Consider the following 22646-nt stretch of genomic DNA (forward strand, 5'->3'; position numbering starts at 1 on the left):
CCCTCGCCCGGCGGGCCACGGGGATTGGCTGGCGAGCGCGCCGCCCCCTCCACACAAGCCTCGCCGGCGGCGGGGAGGGGAGCCAAGCCGGCAGCTGGCCGCCGCCTCCTCTGCAGTGCCTCCCTCCGTGTGCTCCGGCGGGGATAATGGGAGGCCCGCCGGCCGATGCACCAGAGGAGGCCGGCCGAGGTAGAGCGGACAGGGCGGGGAGGGACGAGGCCGGACTGGGCGCAGGAGAAGGGGCAGTGCCCTCCTGGATCTCGGGAGGGTGGAAAAAGGAGAAATGAAAACAAAAACACCGGAAGGCGAATGAGCTGAACCACGGAGAGTCTGGGCGGCAGCTGGAGGCAGGAAGATGGTCCCTGCTATCCTTTCTTTCCAAGGCCCCCTCCCTCCCATTCTCCTCCTTCCCCTGCAGTGGTGCTGGGGGTGTGCAGCAGAAGGACTTTGCTTTTTTCTTGGTGTCAGCCGGGCTCATCAGTCTCTCTGGCTTCTTTTGCAGGTGGAAATAAAGGCTGGTGAAGGAGCCGGGCCGTGGGGACAAGGGGCTGCTGTCAAGGTACCTTGTGTGTGTGTGTGTGTGTGTGTGTGTGTGTGTGTGTGTGTGTGTCTGTGCGCGCGCGCGTGCGCGTGGTGGGGGTGAAGTGTTTGACTGGATTGGATAAAAATAAAGGGTCTCCTCTGGTGATCCCTTAATCTCCCACTGTGTGTGTAGCAGCAGCTGAGGGGGAGGGGTGGCGGGGGTGTGGGCGACCAATGAATTCTCAGGCCTGTGTGGGTTTTGTTTGGATTCTTTTTGCTTTCTCAGCTGGATGGTTTGGGTGCAGTTGGGATTGGGTTTGTTGAACTGTTTTTTTTTTTTTTTTTTAAGACATGCAACCCACTCCCCACCCTTGCCTCTGGAATTCTCTAGAGAATGTCCCTGGCGCTGTTGGGTTGGTTAGTATCCAACCTGCAGAAATCCCGGGGGGGGGGGGGGGGGGGGGGGGGGGGGGGGGGGGGGGGGGGGGGGGGGGGGGGGGGGGGGGGGGGGGGGGGGGGGGATTGTGCTCCTGTGTCTGAAGCTGATAGGGTGTCATTAGTCATGCTGCTGTCACCATGGAGATGGCTGGAGAGGAGAGGAGGTGGTGGGGGTAAGGATATTTTGGGTAGGGTGGGGGCTGATGCAACATCATGACTGGGAATCCAGCGGGCGGCTGTTACTCTGTGCAGATTGGTGTCTGGGGGACTGGGAAGGGAATGTTACCAGGTGCGTGGGAAGCAGAGAAGGGGGCACTGAGCTTCTCCATGTGATTGCCTGAGGGCCAGGACTGGGCTATTTGGGGCAGAGCAGAATCTGATGGGGTATCAGCCATTACTAGGGAATATAGATGTTCCTCTCAAATTGGCAAGGACCAGGATCAGTGGGTTTCCTTGGGTTTTGCTCCTCTTTTCAGGGCCAGGGACCTGCTGAGTGTTTGGGATTACTCAGCAGTATCCTCTGCTAGCCCAGGGTGGAGAAAACTGAGCGGGAGGCAGCTTCATGTGGCTGCCTCTCAAGTCCAGAGCAGAGAGGCTATGGAAGGAGTGTTGGGCAGGGGCAGGATGGAGGGGACTTCTCCTGGGAGGGAGGAGGCCTGTACCTGCCCCTGGCTCAGCCCTGCTCCCCCCCCCCGCCCCCCCCCCTCCGTGGAGCTGGGGGATCAGCTTGCTTGGGTAGAAGGTAGGCGAGCTGCTGAATTCCCCGGACGCTTTTAGACTTTGGTCCCTGGAAATCCTCCTCCTGCTTCCTGGGAAAGCTGTGAGAAGCTCTGTGGAGGTGCTGGAAGTGGCACCCTGCCACCTCACTGCCTGGGTGGGGACACTGGCAGGGAGGGGCTCTGCTTCCCCACGTGGGATGGGGGCTCCTGGGTGAGGCTGCCTGGTGGATCAGGAGCCAGGGTGGTTTCCTGGCCTCCTCTCAAGGAACTTGAGGCAAGGAAGTACTTAGGGTAGGTCATACATTTTGCTTCTGAAGCCTGTTCTGGGTGAAGAAGAGCCAGGTGGTATTAGCTCCCCTGGGTAGCTGGGCATGTCTTGGTGAGGCTGGGAGTAGTGGGTGGCCCCTGAGGCAAGCAGAGGGTGGTTGATACTGGCGGTGCTGTGGGTGGGGAGGAGAGAGCTGTGAGCTCACTCTCTCTCTAATCCGGAGCAGAACCCCCCCCCACCCCCCCCACCCCCGCCTCAGTTCCACCTCCACTTCCTTCCCTGGCCTCCCACCGCTGACTGGGGGAGCTGTAATCACCGTGTGTGCTACTGAGGGCTTTGGGTACAGAGATCATAGAGTGCACCTGTTCTGCCCCCCACCCTGGGGAAAACAGGACAAGGGGATGAGGACAGATGGGATCAGGGCGGGGGCAGGTCCCTCCTTCCTCTGTGTCTCCGGCCTTGTCAGCCAGAGCTTCCCTCTCTGCTGGGAGGAAGGACTGCTGGCAGGTTTGTTTACTCCCCAAAGCAACCCTCTCCTGCCTAGTGATGGCTTCTCTTCAGCTCTTTCCAAGTGTGTTCTCCATTTCTCCCTGCCTGCATTCTGCTGGCCCTGCAGTGCTGCTGGGCGCTCCCAGTTTAATCCCTCAACCTTTGGTGTTTTGGGCACGCGCGGCAGAGGCTACTTGAAAAGCAGAGGAAGCCTTTCAAACATGTCTTCCTCCTTCCCTCTTCTCTCTTTTTAAAGTTCTGAGATTGTTTCTGTGCTTGTTTTTATTGTGGAGTTGTCTGAGAATCCTAGCCACCTCTTGTCCCGGCTTGGGCATTGCCAGTACCCACTCAGATCTGACCCCCCCCCCCCCAGCCTCTTTCCTGGTGCCACCTTTCCCCCACATGGAGTTTTCTTAGGTGGCCAGCTGGGTGTGGTCCCACATACCCAGATGAGGCAGTTTTATCAGATCCTCTTCCCTCATCAGGTCGTGTTGTCGGAAGATGTGTCTGGTGTGTGAGCTCATTCTGAGATCAGCCCGAGACTGTGGGACATGGGACAATGGGGTGTCACATGTCAGAGTCTGTGTTCCCACAGCATGGGTGCAAGATGGGTAAACCTCATGGGTGAATGGTATGCAGCAGGCAGTGGGAGTATGCTCATCTGCTGTGTGCTGAGTCCTGCCAGAGTTTTAGGAATATTCGTGATGTAGGGTGTGCGTAATGCCTAGCACGGGCGCAGAGTTGAGCTTGATAAACGCAGTTTGTCATTTAACTGGCTAGTGTGTTAGGTGTCTACCCATGATGTCCCAAGGAACATGCCATAGCACACACTGTTGCCATCACCTCCTCCTTGGCAGCCTGGACAGGATTGAGTGCCCAGTGCCAAGAGCTCCAGGCCACCCTCCTTTCGGGCTCCCACACTGCTCCCACGCTCTGCCCCATGGGAATCCTGAACTGGCTGAGGATGTCTGGAAACTATTTTGGGACGGTGCCCAGGATCTCTGCCGTCTGTCTCTCCTCTGGACCACAGCAGAAATCCCCCTCTGTTGAGGATCTGTGATCCACACACCATGGGTAACTTGTACTAGTTCTTCCTTGCCTGCTCTTCCTATTCCTTGCCTGCTCTTCCTGTTCCTGCTCTCACTTGTGAGCATCTAGCAGAAACTGTCTTTGTCTGAGGTAAGTGCACGAGCCGCAGTGAACTTGGGAAGATATAGAAGTAGGGGAGCGCAGGAAGCAAACGGAGCACTGAGGACTTCAGAGTGGAGTTTGAGAATGGAGAGAGAGGGCTTCCCCCACGCATGATAAGGACTGCAGTTAGAGTCTGGGAGCCCCACCTCCTTAGTGACTCCAACCACTTTTGAATGTTTTGGGGGTGGGGGGGGTGGAAGAGGATAGTGCAGGTAGATCTGTGAGTGGGCCGGAGGGAGAGCCTTCCTGCCTGCCTGGGTGCAGGGGTGGAGGAGCTGTGCAGGGATCACAGTAAGGGCTCCAGTGACCCTCTTGCTGGGCTTGCTCAGGAGGGGCCTGGCCTCTGCGCTCCCTCCAGCTGCTAGAAATGGTCTTTGTGGTCCTGCCAAGTCCCTTCCCAGGCTGTAGCAAGGGGTTTGACTGGCTGGAGGTGGGGGCAGGGAGCATGGGGAGGGGCTTTGGTTTGGCTCAGCTTCCGGGTCTCCCAGTTCTCTCATTCCCACCCTGACCTCTTGGGCTTTTGGCCCCATTTCCTCTCACACTCTCGCATCTGGCAGTCAGCTGAGGACTCCTCTTGTTCTCAGCATGTGTGCAGCTTCTGAGAAGGAGGTGGCTTCCTTGAGGGTTAGTTTAGGAAGCCTTTGGGCAAATAGGGGACAGGGATGGCTCAGAGGGTGAGAATCTATTGATTATCATGCTGTCCAGGAAGGACTATGATCCCATTCACTCTTATCTCCCTTTTCTCTTCCCTTTGTCTTTCAATGTTTATGAACATTTACCATGTTCTAGGTGCAATACTTAGATCCTGGAGAAAAAAAAAAGAAATCGCTATTTGATCTTCATAAATTACCAAAAATAACTTGGAGGGGGGAAACCAGCAGGGTTTTTTTTTTTTTTTTTTTAATGTAGGGAAGGCTTTTGATCTTTGTGTTTGGGGCTGTGACCTTGCACGTGGCCAAGAAAACCCTTCACCCCCAGCTGTGCCGAGCTCCTAGCTCTTTAGGTTTGCTTTCATCACTGGCTCAGTGGACCTCAAGGGACTGTACAGGAAGAAATCACATGCGAGCCTTGTTTTCAGTAAATTAGTGTTTCCAGGATCTGGTGCTTACAGATTATTGGGGTATTGGGGTCAGGAATTGAAAAGCTGGGAAAAAAAAGCTTTGATTTGAAAGGAAAGTGTCAGTTATAGATGTGTTGGGTTTGAGATTCAGGTAAAGCAGAATTGAAATACTGTGCGCATTCTGCCTTGAACCCTGAATTGCCTCCCACTCAGTGGGAGTATGTGGGTCCTGCAGCCCTTCCTGCATTGGGGTTCCCATGGAGACCACTGGCTGCGAAGGGGAAGCTGAGAAGTGCAGTTGTCTGGTTTCTTCTGCTCTCTGTTCCTGATGCTGCTCTGGTGTCTGGGTGCTGTCATTTGGCTTGGGGACATACAGTGTCCTTGGACTTCAGGTTTTTTTAAATAAAATGAAGGGGTTACCCAAAGTTAGTTTTTCTCAAACTTAATGTGGCACAAAGTGCCAGTTTTTTCTTAATACCTAAAATGTTGCAAACGGAAACATGGTCCCACTTTGTACAAGGAGTTTGCAGCTTGCTCCAAGCATAGCTCACCTTGGGAGTTCACTGCTCAGACTGGTCTGTGAGCCACTGGATGGGGCGTGTCCAGTGGACATGCTCTTGCATGTTATTGCAGGTTCAGATCGCTGTGGTGGCTTTAGGAGTCATGGTGGACTGGTGGTAAACAGTTTACGGGCCATACCCTGAACTACTTGCATTACTTCTCAACTTTGCTTCTGGGAGAGCAGAGGGTCTCTGTTTTGACCCCCTGCCCCCACTCTTTTCTGGACATGACTTCCCTCTCTTCTATACTGTCCATCTGGAGGAATCTTGGAAGAATAAAGATCTTGCTGTCCCAGATTTCTTACTGAGTACCTCAAAAGATTTATTTGCCTTTCAGCTTTTGTAGGTAAGGATGCTTCTTGTTTGCCCTTTCTTCTCTGCAAGTCTCAGATTCTGATGGAGAGGTGTCAGAATCTGTGGAGCCCTCTGAAGGGGTAAGAGTGTGTGTGCGTGTGTGTGTGTGTGTGTGTGTGTGTGTGTGTGTATACTCCATGCCGTAGAGGAAGAGAAGAATTAAGGGGAGGCCAGGTCTCCTGTAGATGCCAGAACTGATTCGTGCCCTGTGAGACACTAAATAAAGCTCCATCGCCTCGCTCTATCAGGCAAGGCACCTTCACTTTTGAGCTTTTTCAATGTGGTGGCTCCTAGTCATCCAGAAGTGTAGCCCTTTTCATCTGAGGGCTGATCACAAACTCTGCCCTGATTCTTATAAGGACAGACATCCCAGTATTTTTGATTGCAAGAGTTTGGACCTCTCCCTCCTACTTTATCCCATCTTCCCCCTACGTGCTCCTCAAAGTTTGTTGAATTTCTCTGCTGAGGATGTTTGGCCTCTTCATTTAGGATGCTAAAGTCTAGACCAAAAAAAAAAATTAAAAAATCGATTTCCTACTACCCTGACTGCCTCATCCTGGAGGACAGTGGGGGCAGGGACTAAGGTGTAGGGAACACTGTCTTGCCACAAAAATATTCCTTAAGAGGCAAACATCCCAAGGACAGTAAGATTAGGGTCTGAGCAAATCCTGGTTACCTCTGTGGCCTGGAACTCTTATGCCCTTGGTGCTTAAGTAATTGGATTTCTCAACCCTGCCTCCAAGCATTTTTCACATGTAATCCTAACCTCATGGGCTTTTGCCAGGGGAACAAAGACATTGAAAGGGTTTGCAACTTGTCCCTGACAGTGAGCTCCTAAACTCCCTGCCCTGTTGACTGAGTTTTCCTGCTTTGCATCTTCTTCAGTGTGCACCCATGTCCCTTCCCCCTCAACATTCTCCTTCCCCGGAGTCTGCTCTTTTAGCCTGTGGGCCTTGATTCCCAGCCCTGCTAGGCAGATGGAGCTTACAGACGGTGCTGTTTCTGCCCATCCTATACCTTAGGAAGTTTCCCTCCCTTATTCCTGCTGGCTTCTCTGCATAAAGTGGAAGAACTAGGGAGGCTCATAACTCTGGGAGAGGCAGAGACCCTGGAAGGGTGCTGGGCTAAGAATCTCATCTGCATCCCCAGACAGACTTTCTCTGCTCCACCTTCTTCCTTGAATGTGGGCCAAGGCCCAGGTCTCCTGGCCAAATCATTCTCGGCTGACTTGAACAAGTTCAGGCTGGGGAGCGCCCTCTGACAACCATGCTCTGCTGGACCCAGAGAGGAGAGACTGCCTTCCCAAGTGAAATCTTTGTTGCCGTCCACCGTGAGGTCTCGTGGCACACAGCGATGGATTTTCAGTGGAGTGGGGGAGGCTGTGCCCTGGAGATGCCCGTTCTGTTCTTCCTGGTGCAATACATCCCTTTCTCTTCCCCTGCTGTGTTCTCCATCCTAGAGCACTGTTCATGGCCTCAGCCCATCCCCACTCTTGTTCTTTGTGCTTTGAGCTCAGCCCTAAGTTCTAGACTGAGCAGAGAGGGCCTTTGAGAGGGCTGCTTAGTGGGGTATGGGCCAGGGACTCCTTGCATTATAGTTACCTAGGAGCTTATAAAATGCTGCGGGTCTCCTGGGCCAAGAGAGCTGACTGCCAGGGTCAGATCTGTGTGCTCCTCTAACACATTTAGGTAGAGTGGGTGCAATGTGAGGGTGCTATGGGGGGCCCCAGATATTAGTGTTGGAAACTCTAGGCAGGTTGGCCCTGTGGCATCCCCTCCTCATTGGCCCTGCCACTTGTCCCTGAGCCAAGTCCTATGTGATGGTTGAGCCATACGCTGACCTCTGCCCTATGGCCTTTCTTCTCATTGTTATTTTTTCCTCGGTTTCCTGTTTTCCAGCTGTGGGTTCCCAGTGGTGTCATTTGGATCCTGAGTAGTAGTTAGGGCTTAGTTCTGGGGTTGTGTGGTTGGAGTTGAACATGTCTTGGGGCTGTACTGGCAAATGGTCCAGAGCACTCTGAACACTCAGCTGCGGGCCAGGACCCAGAGTTTTGTGTCCAACCCTTGGGAAGTGCCTCCCCCACCCTTCTAGAAGCTGCCTCCTTCATATGGGGGCATTCTTCCCCACTGGTCTCTGTCTGAGGTCTGGGGGAAGTGGAACCTGGAGGAGGCAGGGCACTTCAGCCCTAAGTACTTGCTCCCACTCCCCCCATAGCCTCCACCAGCACAAACAGGGATTGTGCTTAAACTTGCTGAGAGCGTGTCCAGTGACCATTCCCTCTGGTTCAGCTAGTTTAGTGGTTCTCAGCACTACTGCATATTAGAATCATCTGGGGAGCTTTAAAAAAAGGAAGTCTCAATGCCTGGGCCCCAGCCCCTTGAGAGTCTGATATGATTAGTGTAGAGTAGAGCCCAGGCACCATCATTTTCCAAGACTCCTCAGGTGCTTCCAATGTGTGCCCAGGGGGGAAAGCCACTATTCTTGTCCTGTTTGGCTTTTCTTGTGTCTCCCATGCTGCCCCAGAATTTTTTTCTTGTTGATAATTTTAGTAATAATCAATAGAGTCTGGAAAAATTAAGGCAACAAAACATGTCAGACAAAATACTGGATTGAATGTTCTGTTCCATGAAACTGATCCATGAGTTCATATTTATTAAAATCAGTATTTAAGAGGGAGACTCCATGGCAGATGATAGAAACAGAGTATTCTCCTCTCAGGTTTTAATTATTTTAAAAGAGTTTTATTAATGCATAGCATACACACAAAAGGGTACACACTGTATGCAGCTTGGTGAATTTCCACAAGGTAAACACACCTGTGTAACCAGCCTCTGGCTCAAGAAATGAGTGCTTTCACCCCATTCACACCATCCAGAATATCTATGTCATTGCACAAAGTTAGGTCAGGATATGAATGGTACAGCACCGTCCACTGGCCTTGGGCCTGGAAGGCTTCAGCTCGGCCTCTGCCAGGAGCACCGGTACGTGCCTGTGTGGGTGCTCCTGAAACCCCGCAGGTTTTCTGATGACAGGACTGAGGGAGAGGAAGCCTGCAAGCCCCTCCCCAGTGTTACTTGCTCCGTGTCACCTTTAGTTCCTTTTCCAACTGGCAAGTCCTCTAGGCTTGCCAGTCCTTAATCTTGGCTAAGTCCAAAAATCTGTTACCGTCGTTTGGCTTTTTATTCTCTTTTTTTATTTTACAGGGAATGTAGAGTCTTTGGGGAAGTTAGGAAATAGAAATAGACATGGACCATGTGGGTGGTTCAGTTGGTTAAGCGATTCTTGATTTCGGCTCAGGTCATAATCTCATGGGGGCGTGGGAGCAAGCCCTGCCCCAGGCTCTGCACAGAGCATGCAGCCTGCTTGGGATTCTCTCCCTCTCTCTTTCTCTGCCCCTCCCTGACTCATGGGCCCGTGTGCTCATGCGTGCTCTCTTTGAAAATAAATAAACATTAAAAAAAAATGAGAGGAGTTTGCTCATAATTTCACAACCCCCTTAACCATTGTTAACTAGTATTCCTCCAGATTTTGTGCACATACTTGACCCTTGAACAAGATAGGTTTGAACTGTGTAGGTCCACTTTTTCTTCTCAATAAATACAGCATGGTTCTGTGAATGTGTTTACCTTATGATTCTTTTTTTTTTTTAATGTTTATTTTTGAGAGGGAGCATGTGAGCAGAGAAGGGGCACAGAGAGGGGGACAGAGGATCCCAAGTGAGACTCAAAAACTCATGAACCATGAAATCATGACCTGAGCCAAATTCAGACACTTAACTGACTGAGCCACCAGGGGCCTCTCCTTATGATTTTCTCCAGCTTTATTATACATTTTCTCCAGCTTTATTATAAGCTTATGGTATGTCATGTATGTAACATATAAACTATGTGGTAATCAACTGTTTACATTATCAGGCTTCCTGTCCACAGTAGGCTATTAGTAGTTCACTTTTGGGGAAATCAGAAGCTGTATGCAGATTTTCAACAGCATGAGGGTCAGGGCCCCCAACCTCATATTGTTCAAGAGCGAACTACTTGTTTTGTGTTGTTTATAAAAATGGAATCCTACTGCATTATAGCCCACTTTCCCCTACTTCAGTAACTAGCTGTGATGCTACTGAGCGCTTACCATGGGTGTGGTACATGGGGCAAAGTTTTATAGTTCTTGGGACAACTCCGAAGCAGGTGGTAGTAGCCCCACCTTTCAGATAAGAAAACTGAGATTCAGGCCAGTAGTGTGACCCAGGACTGATGTTTCCTGAGGGGGTGGAGCTAGAATTGAGGCCAGGGATAGATATCTGACTTCAGAGCTGATCCCATGTCAGTAGTCTGCTGCCTCTCTCCTAAGACTGTCCTTCCATGTTAAATTCATTTGGCAAATGTTTAGTGAGTAGACGCCATTGTGATCCTTAGTGATTTTTTACCCGCCTTTTCACTCTGATGTGAATGTCGGTAGTATGTTACCCATAAGGGGCATAGTATTGCTGATTGTTTGAGGTCTTTATGTCATGTTAGGGAACTCCTCTCTCATTCCATTTTATTAAGTTTTCCCCTACTAGTAGTGGATGTTTCATTTTGTCACATCTATTGAACAGGTAAACTATTTCTTCTTTGTTAACAGGATGAATTGTGTTAGTGCAATAAGAGATGCATTATCTTTACATTCCTTGAATATTCCATTCTTGGTAATGGGGTATTTATTTTAGCATGCTGTTTGACTTATCAGTGTGGGAATTTTGGATTTGTTTTTGTGAATGAGCTTGACCTATAATTTACCTTACGTGTTTTTATCGTCAGATTGTGGTACTAGAGTAACAGCAGCATCACATAGTGGATTGTGAAACTTTTTTTTTGTGCTCTAGAACCATGTAAATAACACAGTTTAATAATCTCATTCCTTAAGGATTTATTAAACCATCTGAACCTGGAACCGTTTGTGAAGGGTAGGTCTTTGCAGCTTTCTGACCCCCACCCTCTGCCATGGCTATTCGTATAAAACATTCATTTTGTGTTTTCTGTGAAAGTGAACTATTTTCAAATTTAATAGACTAATGTGTATGTAGTTGTTGCTTTTCACTTCCCCCAGTGTGGTTTTTTTTTTTTTTGTGCTTTATTAACTTCTAACATTTTTTCTTTTTCTTTCTTAGCTTTGTTAAGAGTTGTATGTAATTTAAAAGCACATAGATCTGTCAGTTATGCTTTTTGGTTTTCTAAAGGATGACTTTCTGCTTTGGTCTTTACTGTCTTCTTTTCCTTAGGTTTATTTGGTATGTGCTTTTTCTAGATTCTCCATTGGAGATCTGTAAGACACTATTTTGTCTACCTTTTTTTTTTTTAATCACAGACATCTTTAAAAATTGATTTTTTCTCTAAGTTCTGGCCTCTTCTGTAGGTTTTGATATTTCATGTCTGCTAGTGTTCTTGGGGAGATGCCGACGGTACCCCCAGTGTAAGACCAAGCCCTGATGCAGCCTGGCTCCCTTTCCTTCCAACAAGGGAGAATCACTGTATGTGGAACAATGACAGGGCCAGAGAATGCACTTGATTACCTTCAAGGGCTTTGTCTCCAAACCCGTGGGCACCTAGAAATAATAGTTTACCAGCTTAGCAGCCAGACCTGTAGGAAAACCCCCCTTTTTTTAATAAAAAATCTAAGCAAAATCAGTTTGAATTTATTGCCTGGGCCCAGAGCATATCCTAGCTCCCTATAGTAGTTTTAGTAGTATTTAGAAAAGCCTCTTGCATTAGCATCAGAGGAAATGAAGCTGGAAGCTAAGGGCGGTGAAGAGGTAGTGGGTGGAGGAAGATAGAACTTTGACCTGAACTCATGGCTTAGCTGAGCCGGCCTAGGCTGCAGGTTCAGGTCTTACTCTGTGCCTCTTTCATGCACTTTTGGATGATATGGCCCAGTTGGTGTCCTGAGACTGCAAAGACTACACTAGGATGGAGGGAACAGTAGGGTATGAGAGAGAGTCGTAGCGCCGGGAAAAAAGTGTGGGCATCTCTTGAGGACACTCTCCAGTGCTCCACGGAAACTCCATTTCTATATCCCCCCCCCCCCCCCCCCCCCCGAGCTCAGGGTGCAGGGCAACAGTGATCCCAATTGGGAAGGCATAGTCTCCCCTCTCCGTGTCCAGCAGGGTCTGGGGTGGTGGGGAGCCCCTCTGTATCTCCGCCTGAACTTGTTGAAGCCAGCAGAGAAATGATTTGGCCCAGCGGTCACACCCAAGGGAGACGGTGCAACACCCTGGGGGATAGATTTTCCTACCCTTTATCTTGACTCCCTGGAGAACAGTAAAAGTCAGGGAACGGAGAAGGGATGGAGTTCAACCTAGAAACCGGTAGTAATTATTATTCTTTTTTTCCCCCCCAAATGGAAAATAAACTTTTGGACTTTAGATAAAGGTAACACATACTCATTTAATGAACTCAAATAATATAAAAATATATAAATTAGAAACTGAAAATTGTAATTTCTTCTCCATCCTATTATAATCTCTACTAACAATTTATACATATCTTTCTAGCCTCTAAAATGAGTACCTGAGCTTACTATTTATCATGGAAGGATATCCTTCCATGTCCCCATGTCTGTTTTAGCCTTTTAAAAGGCTGTGGAGTCTTTCATTTTACAGTTTTGTTGTAATTAAATTCCTGTTGACGGACATGTACAGATTCAATTTTTTGCAGTTATAAATGATGTGGTAATTTACATATTTGTACATGTATTTTTTGGTTACTTGTTCAAGACTTATTTTTGTATATGATTTAAGATAGGGATTGAATTTTTCTCAGATAGAAAGCCTATTATCTCCAGTCCATTCATTGAATATTTATAGTTTCCCAAATGGTTTATAATTCTACCTTAAACTTTTATAAATACTCACATATGCATGGGCATTCCAGAGCCTGTCTTCAGTTCCATTGAAGTATTTGATTCTTTGTCAGTATTTTATTTTAATTACTGCAGTTTTTATATAACAGTTGGGTTAAAAAAAACCCAAAACTCATTTTTTCCACTTTTTTTTGGCTTTTCTTTTGTATTTCCTTTTCCAAATAAGCTTATAAACAACGTGTCAAGTTCTGTGAAAAATGTTGTGATTTTTCAGTTGGAATCACATGGAATTGTTAGATTATTTCGGGAGAATGGAGAGCTTTACAATGAATCTTTGTATCAGGAAATGGGAAGTATATCTTTCCATCTATTCTAGTCTTTTTGTGTGTCCAACCGAGTTTTAAAGTTTCGGCTCTTACACATTTCTCATTAGGTTCATTTCTAGGATGCTGTAGGTCTTGTTATTGCTGTACTGAGTGACTTTTTCTATTATGCATTAAATTTTTTTTTTTAATTTAGTTAAGTAATCTCTACTCCCAGCATGGGGCTTGAACTCATATTCCCGAGATCAAGAGTCCCATGCTCCTCTGACTGAGCCAGCCAAGTGCCCCTGTGTTCACACTTTGTCACCTGTACATGCAGGTATAGTGGGAATGCTCTGGTTTTTGTCCGCTGCTCTGTGATGCGGTCCCTAACACTCCCACTCCGTGGGCGCCAGCAGCCCCGCATTCCCTCAGTCCCCATGCATGAAGTCAGTACTTCTGCAAAAGCGCTTTAGTGCCTGGTATGAGTTTCTACTGTGAGATGCTTCTCTGTTTTGCTTCCCAGTACCTGGCCCGAAGCCTGACATGCAGTAAATCCTGTTAATGAATGCTGTAGAAATCACATTGACGAGAGAGGCAACGAGCTTCACCTCCTCAAAGTGTGACAACCTAGGCCAGTCTGAGGAGCAGAATCTAAAGTGGCCCTGGCTGCAAGCCTGGAGGCTGTGAGCTGGATAACAGAGATGGGGCACCTGCCTTATCCCTGCGGCAGAAAGAAGGTCCTGGGCTGTTTTCCCACAGGCAGACATTAGGGAGGAGTCCTGTGAACCCACACCTTATAATTACCCTGAGATCAACAGCCCACTTGTCATTAGCTCTCATTAGTACTAACTAGTAGGGAGACTGGCCTCCTCGGTTCCCAGACACCTGAAGGTGGCATCAAACTACCTGCTTACCTGCGGCTGCTCTTGGGGGATGGAGATTCATGGAGGCTGGATGCAGAGCTTATAAAGACCACTGGTGAAATTGGCTCCACTTCTGTGTGCCTGGTCTCCTTTCTTGAGGTAGCTGGCATCTTTCTTTGCCCTACTGTTCTCCAGAGTCTAAGACTTCTGCCAAGTGTCTTCTAGGTAAAGCTTATCAATGTGCTAATCCTCCCCACCGTGTTTGCATTTTAAGCTTCTACTTGTAATCAGGGAACCAGAGGCACTAGGTTTTTTTTTTTTAACGTTTATTTTTGAGAGATAGCACACAGGCATGTGCATATGAGTGCATGCAAGCAGAGGAGAGGCAGAGAGAGAGAGCGAGAGAATCTCAAGCAGGCTCTGCGCTGTCCGTGCAAATCCCACGTGGGGCTCGATTGCACAAAGTGTGAGATCATGACTTGAGCCAAAAATCAAGAGTCGGACAATTAGCTGACTGAGCCCCCCAGGTGCTCCTAGAGAGGCACTAGTTCTTGATGGACTGGCCAATGCAAGCTCCTCTGTCCTGTCCCCATGCCATTTGTCCCAAATGAGCTGGTTCCTGGTCTCTGCTGCCCCAAGAGCTAGGACTGCGATGGAGCTGTCTCCCTGCCTAGGAAGGCTGTGTTTACTGGGACTTGTGAATCCCCCTTCTCCGGGGGGGAGGCATGGGAATCTCGGCTCTGTCCAATTCCTGCCTCTTGTCCTGCTTAAAAAGAAGGTGTGGGAAGGGCTCAACTTGGCTTGTGTGTGTAAAGGAAACTCCAGTTAGAGGTGGGCTGTGAACTGCTTCCCAGTCTCTGTAACGTCACAGCGCATCTGGTTCAGTGTGTCACCAGGTTGTGTTTGACTGCAGCAGTGGCCAACGGTTCTCATTTAGCCATTTAGCCCGTGGTCTGAGCTCATTCTCCTCTTTCATGTTCAAGTGGCATCGCTGATAGCAGCGCTTGCTGTGCCTCATCTGCTGGAATGCCCTAGGAGGCAGTGGAACCAAGGGATACCCAAGAGGTGAAGGAGGGAAGGGATGTACTTCCCTGGGCCCCTGCCCCACCTGTGCCTTACTCCTTCTCCTACTGCCCATCTGGGGCGGGGAGCAGCCAGGTCACCACCATGGGCCCCACCAATGCCATGCCAGGGCTTTGGGTCCCTTGTGGCAGCCACGCTGAGTCCCCGCCAGCTCTGGGGAGCCTTCTTGGGGTGCCGAGCAGAAACTCTGACAGATGGACCTCTCTGAACCCGTGGAGCTGTTCCACATGCTGCCTCCTGGAGCAGAGCACGTTCTGGCAGGGAGGCCGCGTAGCAGGGCTGCTCAGAGCTTCAGCTCCCCTGGTGGAGAAAGCCTTTTCCTGCCCCTTCTTCCCGTGCCCCCCCACCCTGCCCACTTGTTGCTCTCTGTAAAGAGCAGAAGCACTGACCATTGGTCAAGCCTGCATGCACACGTGGCGGGGGGGCAGGATGGAAAGAGACCCCTGTCCTCTGACAACCCGTAAGACCCTCAGTTTAGCCAATTTCTGAACTAGTTGAGACATTCCCCTTTTTTGCACTTGCCCTCCCATAGGGTTGTTGGCAGGGCAGGTGACTTCTCAAAAGGTAGTTGGGGGACCACCTGCGTTCATATCCCCTCTATGGACACACAGGGTTGATCTCTAAGGGTAGGACCTGGGGGTCTGAACCTGCAGCCAGCTTCCTGCAGGTGATTCCTATGCCCATTGGAGTTTGAGAACTGCCAGCGTGTGGAGTGATGTAAAATGGCTCTGCTTATTTGGGGTTCCAGGACTTGATGATTGAGAGGATGTGCCTTTAAGACTCTGATTTGTGAAAAGGCCAAATATTATGCAACGGCTTGTGAAAATCCAAGGGAGACTAAGTGTAAAAGCTGTTAAATATCAGAATAAAGTTAGACTCTGGGGCGCCTGGGTGGCTCAGTCGGTTAAGCCTCCGGCTTCGGCTCAGGTCAGATCTCACGTTCGTGGGTTCGAGCCCCGCATCGGGCTCTGTGCTGACAGCTAGCTCAGAGCCTGGAGCCTGCTTCCGGTTCTGTGTCCCTTCTCTCTCTGTCCCTCCCCCTCTCATGCTCTGTCTCTCAGTATCAAAAATAAATAAAACAACAACAACAACAACAAAAGAATAAAGTTAGACTCTAGGAAATAGGTAAAACGTTTTTGTTGTTGTCTGTTACTAAGAATGCAGATTCATTGCAGAAAAACTAGGAAGTTCAGATAAACAAATGGAGAAAATAAAACATCTATAATTTTACCATTTAGACCTCCTATTAATATTTCGATCTTTCTAGAACAATCATATATGTTTTTTTTAATTTAAATCTCTTTATTGATTCCCCCCTGATTATCAACAAAATAATACATGTTTATTAAAAAACCCTTATTATTTAATTGGTATAAAAATTGGCATAACATTTGAAATCTCTTACTGCTGTGTCTAGTTGGATTGGCACTTCTATGTGAATATATTTTGATTTCTTTTGCCTGTTATTTTGTGTTTTGTTATGGATTAGTAGAGTTTCATCTATTAGTGGTATTAAGTCTTTATCAGATGTTGATAAATATTACACATTTCTCTTAATTTTTTAATGTTTTATTTTGCCATACTTTTTTGTACGTGGTTATATGATCAAATCTAGTTCCAGTTTATCAGTTTGTTTATTTATTGGTTATGCTACACAGAACAGACTCTGTTTTTGCAAATTTTAAAAGGAATTGAAGAAGATTGGCAGATGGATATAGGACAGACCCCTGCTTCTCACATTTTAACATTCATCCAGATCACCTGGGAATCTCTTTACAATGCATTTTCCAATGCAGCAGGGGCCTGAGAATCTGCATTTCTTTCTTCTTTTTCTTAATGTTTATTTTGAGGGGGGGCTCACGTGCAAGCGAGCATGGGGGCTGGGGCAGAGAGAGGGAGAGGAGATTCTGCATTTCTAACAAGCTTTCAGGTGGTGCTAATGCTGCTGTTTATTGGACCACACTCTAAGTAACAAGGGCCCAGAAGTTTCTAACCCTGGCTGATCACAGAGGTGCATAAGCATTTTGGAACACAGAATTTTCTGGGCCTTACCCCAGAAATGTCAGGCTGTGGGACTGAGTCCCAGGTTGGCCACGTGTGGCTCAGCGACTTAGAGACAATGCTTTAGGCTCTCTGAGTCCTTGGATTCCTTGTCTGTGAAACAGAGGGATAGTGCTTACCACATAGGATCTGGGAGAATTAAATGAAAGAATAAAAGATCACCATTTTTATGAGCTAGAAAAATAATGTAATAAACAACGACCAGACCTAGTGCCCTTTTTGGGCGAGGTGGTTCTCTGATACATTTCTACTTGTCTGGTGGTTGATATTTTCAATATTTCTACCTCTTTTTAGAAAATTGTCATTTCATTAATATTTTCAAAGCTTTTAGTAATGCATTTCATGTCTTATTTACCAATAATAGTTACATTCCTTTTCACATTTCTAACATTGTTTATATACTTAAAAAAATTTTTTTAGGTTATTTTTGAGAGAGAGAGAGGAAGGGAGGGAGGGAGGGGATAGTGGGGTAGGGTCAGAGAGAGGGAGGGAAACACAGAATTCCAAGCTGGCTCCAGGCTCTGAGATGTCAGCACAGAGCCCAACATTGGGCTTGAACCCATGGACCATAAGATTATGACCTGAGCTGAAGTCAGACACTTAACCAACTGAGCCACCCAGGCGACTCAGCCCTGTTTATTTATTTATTTATTTATTTATTTATTTATTTATTTATATTTTTCAAGTGCTCAGGCTTGCCAGAAGTTTGTTTATTTTAATGGCCTTCTGTAGAGCCATCTCTTAGATTCCGTTTATAAATACAGTTACATTTTGTTTTCTAATCAACTATTTCTGTCTACTGATTCCTTTTTCCTACATTTTTATTATTTTTTTAAGTTTTATTTAAGGAATCTCTACACCCCATGTGAGGCTCGAACTCACGACCCCAAGATCAAAAATCACATGTTCCTCCTACTGAGCCAATCAGGTACCCCTTTTCTGTATTTTTAAAATTTTTTATTTTCTAGCTTCTTGGATTGAGCCTTAATTTATTTCTTTCAGATCTAAAAAAAAGTTACTTATCGAAGCAGTTTTAGAAGGATATAGAAGAATTTTTCCCTGTTAATAGCTATTGTTTTCATTGACATTAATCTGCACATCTGTAATTGTGACTTTTTTCCACAGAAACCACCCTTTTCTATAGCCAAGTCAGCTTACATACAATGATATTTAATGTACATACTTACCATGACACATACAGGTAGCATAAGTAGTAAATCAATGTAATTGTGATTTTTATTTCTTTTTTCCCCCTTTACCCTAAATTTATTTAGGAGACTGACTTAGGATTTCCAGATGTTGTGTTATTTTGGTCAGAGAGGCCTGAGGGCTGTTCTGCATATCTGTCCAGGCTGTGTTCTGGTGGAGTTTGTGCACTTGCGTTGCTGAAGCTTCTGGTTAGTCTGTGGGGTGTGCATGAGAGGAAGTGTCTGTGCCCTGTGCATGTGGAGGGAAAGGGTCTTGGGAGGATAGCAGGGTGGTCTGTTTTCTGAAGCTTTGCACTTCTCCTGACAGCCTCTCCGACAATGTCCAGGTGGCCCCTTTCTTAACTGCCTTGTGCTCTGAGCTCTTGTCTAGTATCTGGGGTGGTGTGGGGAGCTCATTGTGCCCTGCTGGTTGGAAGATCTGGGGGCTGGGTGGAGTAGGACTTGAGTCAGAGACCCTAGTTCTAGAGCCCTCCTGCTGCCGAGCAGTTGTACCTCTTCCTGTTTCCTGTTACTTGTCCGTAAAATGTGGAGAATGTTACTGTTTTACAGAAACTAGAAGAGTCTTCGCAATCATCTGGTAACATAATTCTTTTAAAAAACCTATTTTAATTTTGGCATACTTTCAGACTTTCAGAAAAGTTGCAAGGATTGTACAAAGAATTCTCTGCACTCAGATTTCCAAATGTTAACATTTTACTACATTTCCTTTGTTTCCTTTTTCTCTATAATTTTTATTTGAACCATTTGAAAGTAAGTAGCAGACATAATGGCTTTCACTTCTAACTACTTGAGTGTGGATTTTCTTTTTTAATGTTTATTTATTTATTTTTGAGAGCAAGAGTGCACATGCAGGCAGTGGAAGGGCAGAGAGGGGGAGACTGAGAATCTCAAGCAGGCTTCATGCCCTCAGTGGAGAGCTTAGTGTGGGGCTTGAACCCACAAACCATTAAATAATGACTTGAGCTGAAATCAGGAATCTGATGCCTAACCAACTAAGTCACCCAGATGCCCCTTCTTCTTTTTTTTAAGATTTTATTTTTTTAAGTAATTTCTACCTGCAACACGAGGCTTGAATTTACAACCCCAAGATCAACAGTCACATGTTCTACTGATTGATCTAGCCAGGTGCACCAAATGTGAATTTTCTAAGATCACATAAATAACTACAGTGCCATGATCAGACTCAGGATATTAACATAGATACACTGCTACTACAGATCTGATCTACATACTTTATGAACACTAACATTATTAACATTCATAAACTAACCTACAGGCTTTATTCAAATTTTCCCCATTGTCACAACTTTTTGTAGGGGAAAAAACCCAAGTCACACATATTCAATGTGCTCAGGTTTCTTAGTCTCCTTTAATCTAGAGCAGATCCTCAGATTTTCCTGATACTTGTAAAGAATTTTTTTAAATCAGGTGAGAAATTTGAGGCCCAGAGATAAAATGACTTATCCAGGATAATCTTAGAAAGATTGGGCTGGCCTGCTGGTCTCTCTGCTGAAGTACTTGCTGTCCTGCTCACATGCCCCCAGCTCCAGGTGAACACCTCGCTGCTGGGTCTCTGTCATCAGCCACCTGCCTTCTCCTGCCTTTGCCCCTCTGTCTTGTGCAATGCCAGGCCACAGCACCGCACCCCCGCCCCTTTCCTGGCTGATTTGCTGTTGGCCAGAGATCAAGGCCATAGCAGGGGAGACAGAGGGACTTTAAAACTGGTCTAGCCTTTCCCTTGAGAACAAGCTGAGGAGCGAGGACAGTGGTCTTGGGTGGGGCACGGCCGCTGCTTTCTGAGGAGTGACATTCTCAGGTTGGGGATGTGATTTTTAATCTCCCTCCCCCAGCAGTTTTGGGGTTAGTGGCTAGGACTTGTTCATCTCCAGCTAAAGTGGGAGCTGGGGATATGTCTCAAAGCTGGGCTTGAGTATTTTAAGTCACCTGCTCACCTGCCCCGGGTTGCCTCATGGAGGTCCTGGAGCGGTCCTTCACATGACAGGGAACACTTAGCAGGTAGTTGACTGTAAGGCTACTGGGCAGTGGCAGTACCCTCTTGTATTGTGGATGTCAAAAACATGATTCATTTTTCAATAAAATGGTCTGCATTACACTTTTTAAGGGCATGTAATTGCTTAATATATAGTCTTTGTCTTACTTGCTCTTATTTTACTCAACCTCTTGCAGATACCCTTGCCCAATTTTTCTTCTTATTCTTGTTCCTCCTTCAGTAAGGACCTTTCATGACTGTTACCTATGACTGCTCAGCTGATCGGTGGAGTTTATGTCAGTGGTTCTTAGTTTGGGGAACCCTTGCCTATGCATCTTCAGAGCCCATCTCTTTCTTTCTCTACACACAGCTCTTGGCCACACCAGCCTGCTTTCTGCTCCTTGTAGCGGGTACCATGCCCCTGCTGTCCTGAGGAGCTCTTCCCTTCTGGCTGTGGTGGTAGAGTGGAAGGTGCTCTCCCGCTTCTGACTGCCAGCGCTCACCCTGAGTTAAGACCTCTCTTGTTTTCATTTTCACTTGTGACTCAATGGGGAAATAAAGGAAGTGTCAGATCCTGTGAAGGAGTTACAAAGAAGAGTTTCTGTTAAGGTTCCTGATATTCCTTTGTCCCTTACCCTTCACCTTTGGAGTGGGCTCACCAGCTCAACCCATCCTTTCTTGAGCACATGTTGTTTCTGCTTTTGTCCTGAAGCTTCTTATGGAAATAGAGATGTGGGTTTTCTTGAAAGGATTTTTTAAAATTACAGTTTCATTGTGATAATACATCCATGTAAGATATACAATTGTTTTTTAGTATATTCAGAGTTGTGAAAACATTACTATTCTTTCAAAACATTTCCATCACCTCAAAAAGAAACCACTCAGTAGCATTTAATTCATCTTTGTTCCCCCGCTCCCCCTCAGCCTCAGGCAACCACTAGTCTTTTTGTCTCTGTGGATTTGCCTAATCTGGACATTTCATGTCAATGCAATCAGACAGTATATGGCCTTTCAGGTCTGACTTCTTTCACTTAATGTAGTATTTTCAAGGTTCATCTATGTTGTACCATGTACCAGGACATCATTCCTTTTTATGGCTGCATAATATTCCTCCCCAGAGGCAGATCAGAGACATAACTTATAAACTGTCACTGAAAGAGATGAAATGCCTATGCTAATGTGAGTAAAATCCCACTTGTTGTCAGGGTTGTTACCTACAGCTTTTGGGGCTGACCAGAGCCCTGAATCGTGCCAACTGTCCATTCCTATCCCAAGAGGAGTCACAACCCCAAATAGAGGTAGGAGGAGAAGGAGAGAAACTACCCCAGTAGTCCGTCTTTGCCATCAGAATGCAACAAAAACACAAGAGAACCTCAGCATTCACTTGAGGGGCTGTGTGTATGCTCTGTGTGTGTGCTGTATATGTTTGCTGTGTGTGCATGTGCCTCAAATGTGCCAGGGAAGGCCGTGCAGCTGTCCGCGGTGAAACTCTTGAAGGAGAGTTAACACTATGCGAAAATACCGACGATACAATAAGGGAAGAAGTGAGCATTTAAAAACTCCAAATATATTCAGTGATCTTAATTTTATAAACGAAGTGCATGTTGCCCAGGAAAAAAGGCACCAGATATAAACTGTAGTCATCTCTGGGAAATGGGAGCTCCTTAGTTCTTACTTCTTTATTTTCCACTTTGCAGGGACAGAACCTCCTGTTCCTCTACCTCCCCTGCATCTTCTATTGAATCACGTCTTCTTTACCTTTCTTATCATTCTGTTCTTTGGACCTCTCTTTATTCTTTTGGGTCTTCCACCAGACTTTTCCTTGGCTCTATAGTGAGTTTTAGTGTCCCTGTGATATTTTAACACAAAGGGCTGCTTCACTCAGAGATAAACTCATAATTAATATCAGTTTTCAATGCTTTTATCAGCTACTCAAAGCCACAGAGCGTGTACCATAGATTTATGCTGCCGTACACATTTTAGAGATAGTGGTGTGGGTCTGTCCTAAAGGAACTTTCCTTTGAATGAGATCTAAGACAAATCCAAATATCTAAAAAGTCTCTGTTCATGAGGCAGAGACAGCTCATTCACTGCAGTGTCCCCAGTGCCTAGAAGTGGCATTCGTGTTGTAAGTACTCAATCCACGTTTGTTGGAGGGAACTGTGAATTAATGCGTATGTATGCATGTATGAAAGCTGTGATTGTTATGCATCGATGGGTGAAATTTTCTTATTCTTCTATGAGGCCACTCTAGCTGTTTCCACTTTAAAAACTTTTTTATGTTCTTTATTTATTTTTGAGAGAGAGAGTAGGAACAGGGGAGGGTCAGAGATAAAGGGAAATACAGAATCTGAAGCAGGCTCCAGGCTCTGAGCTAGCTGTCAGCACAGAGCTCGATGTGGGGCTCGAACCCACGAACCGGGAGATCATGTCCTGAGCCGCAGCGAGACGCTTAACTGACTGAGCCACCCAGGCGCCCCTGTTTCTGCTTTTTAAAAGGACTATCTTCCCTCATTTTTCATTTGTCCGCATAGTTTTATATATTTGTAGTCCTAATCCTCATACAGTATGGTATTCTGCTATTTTTACTGCCCACTTTAGCAAACATATTTCCTTGGTGTTCATACTTTATGGTTTTTGATGACTATATAATATTCCATTGAGTTGTATTATAAGATACCAAACTGTTTACCCTCATCTA

General features: G+C 46.6%; 1 protein-coding gene across 3 annotated transcripts in view; it reads left to right on the plus strand.

The window, feature by feature from the left end:
• Positions 1-22646, plus strand: part of TET3 (tet methylcytosine dioxygenase 3) — a 102917-nt gene that overhangs the window by 15904 nt on the left and 64367 nt on the right. Inside the window, exons 1-2 of one of the 3 annotated variants that reach the window (XM_029937618.1) lie at positions 100-189; positions 503-559. In XM_029937618.1, the coding sequence (XP_029793478.1) occupies positions 166-189; positions 503-559 (81 nt within the window). In that variant the 5' untranslated portion in view covers positions 100-165. Of the gene's footprint in view, positions 1-99; positions 190-502; positions 560-22646 lie in introns of those variants that run through there. The other 2 variants (XM_029937617.1, XM_029937619.1) reach the window with 2 other exon arrangements.

Source organism: Suricata suricatta, chromosome 4, assembly GCF_006229205.1.
Source record: "Suricata suricatta isolate VVHF042 chromosome 4, meerkat_22Aug2017_6uvM2_HiC, whole genome shotgun sequence".
NCBI classification, from domain to species: Eukaryota; Metazoa; Chordata; class Mammalia; order Carnivora; family Herpestidae; genus Suricata; species Suricata suricatta.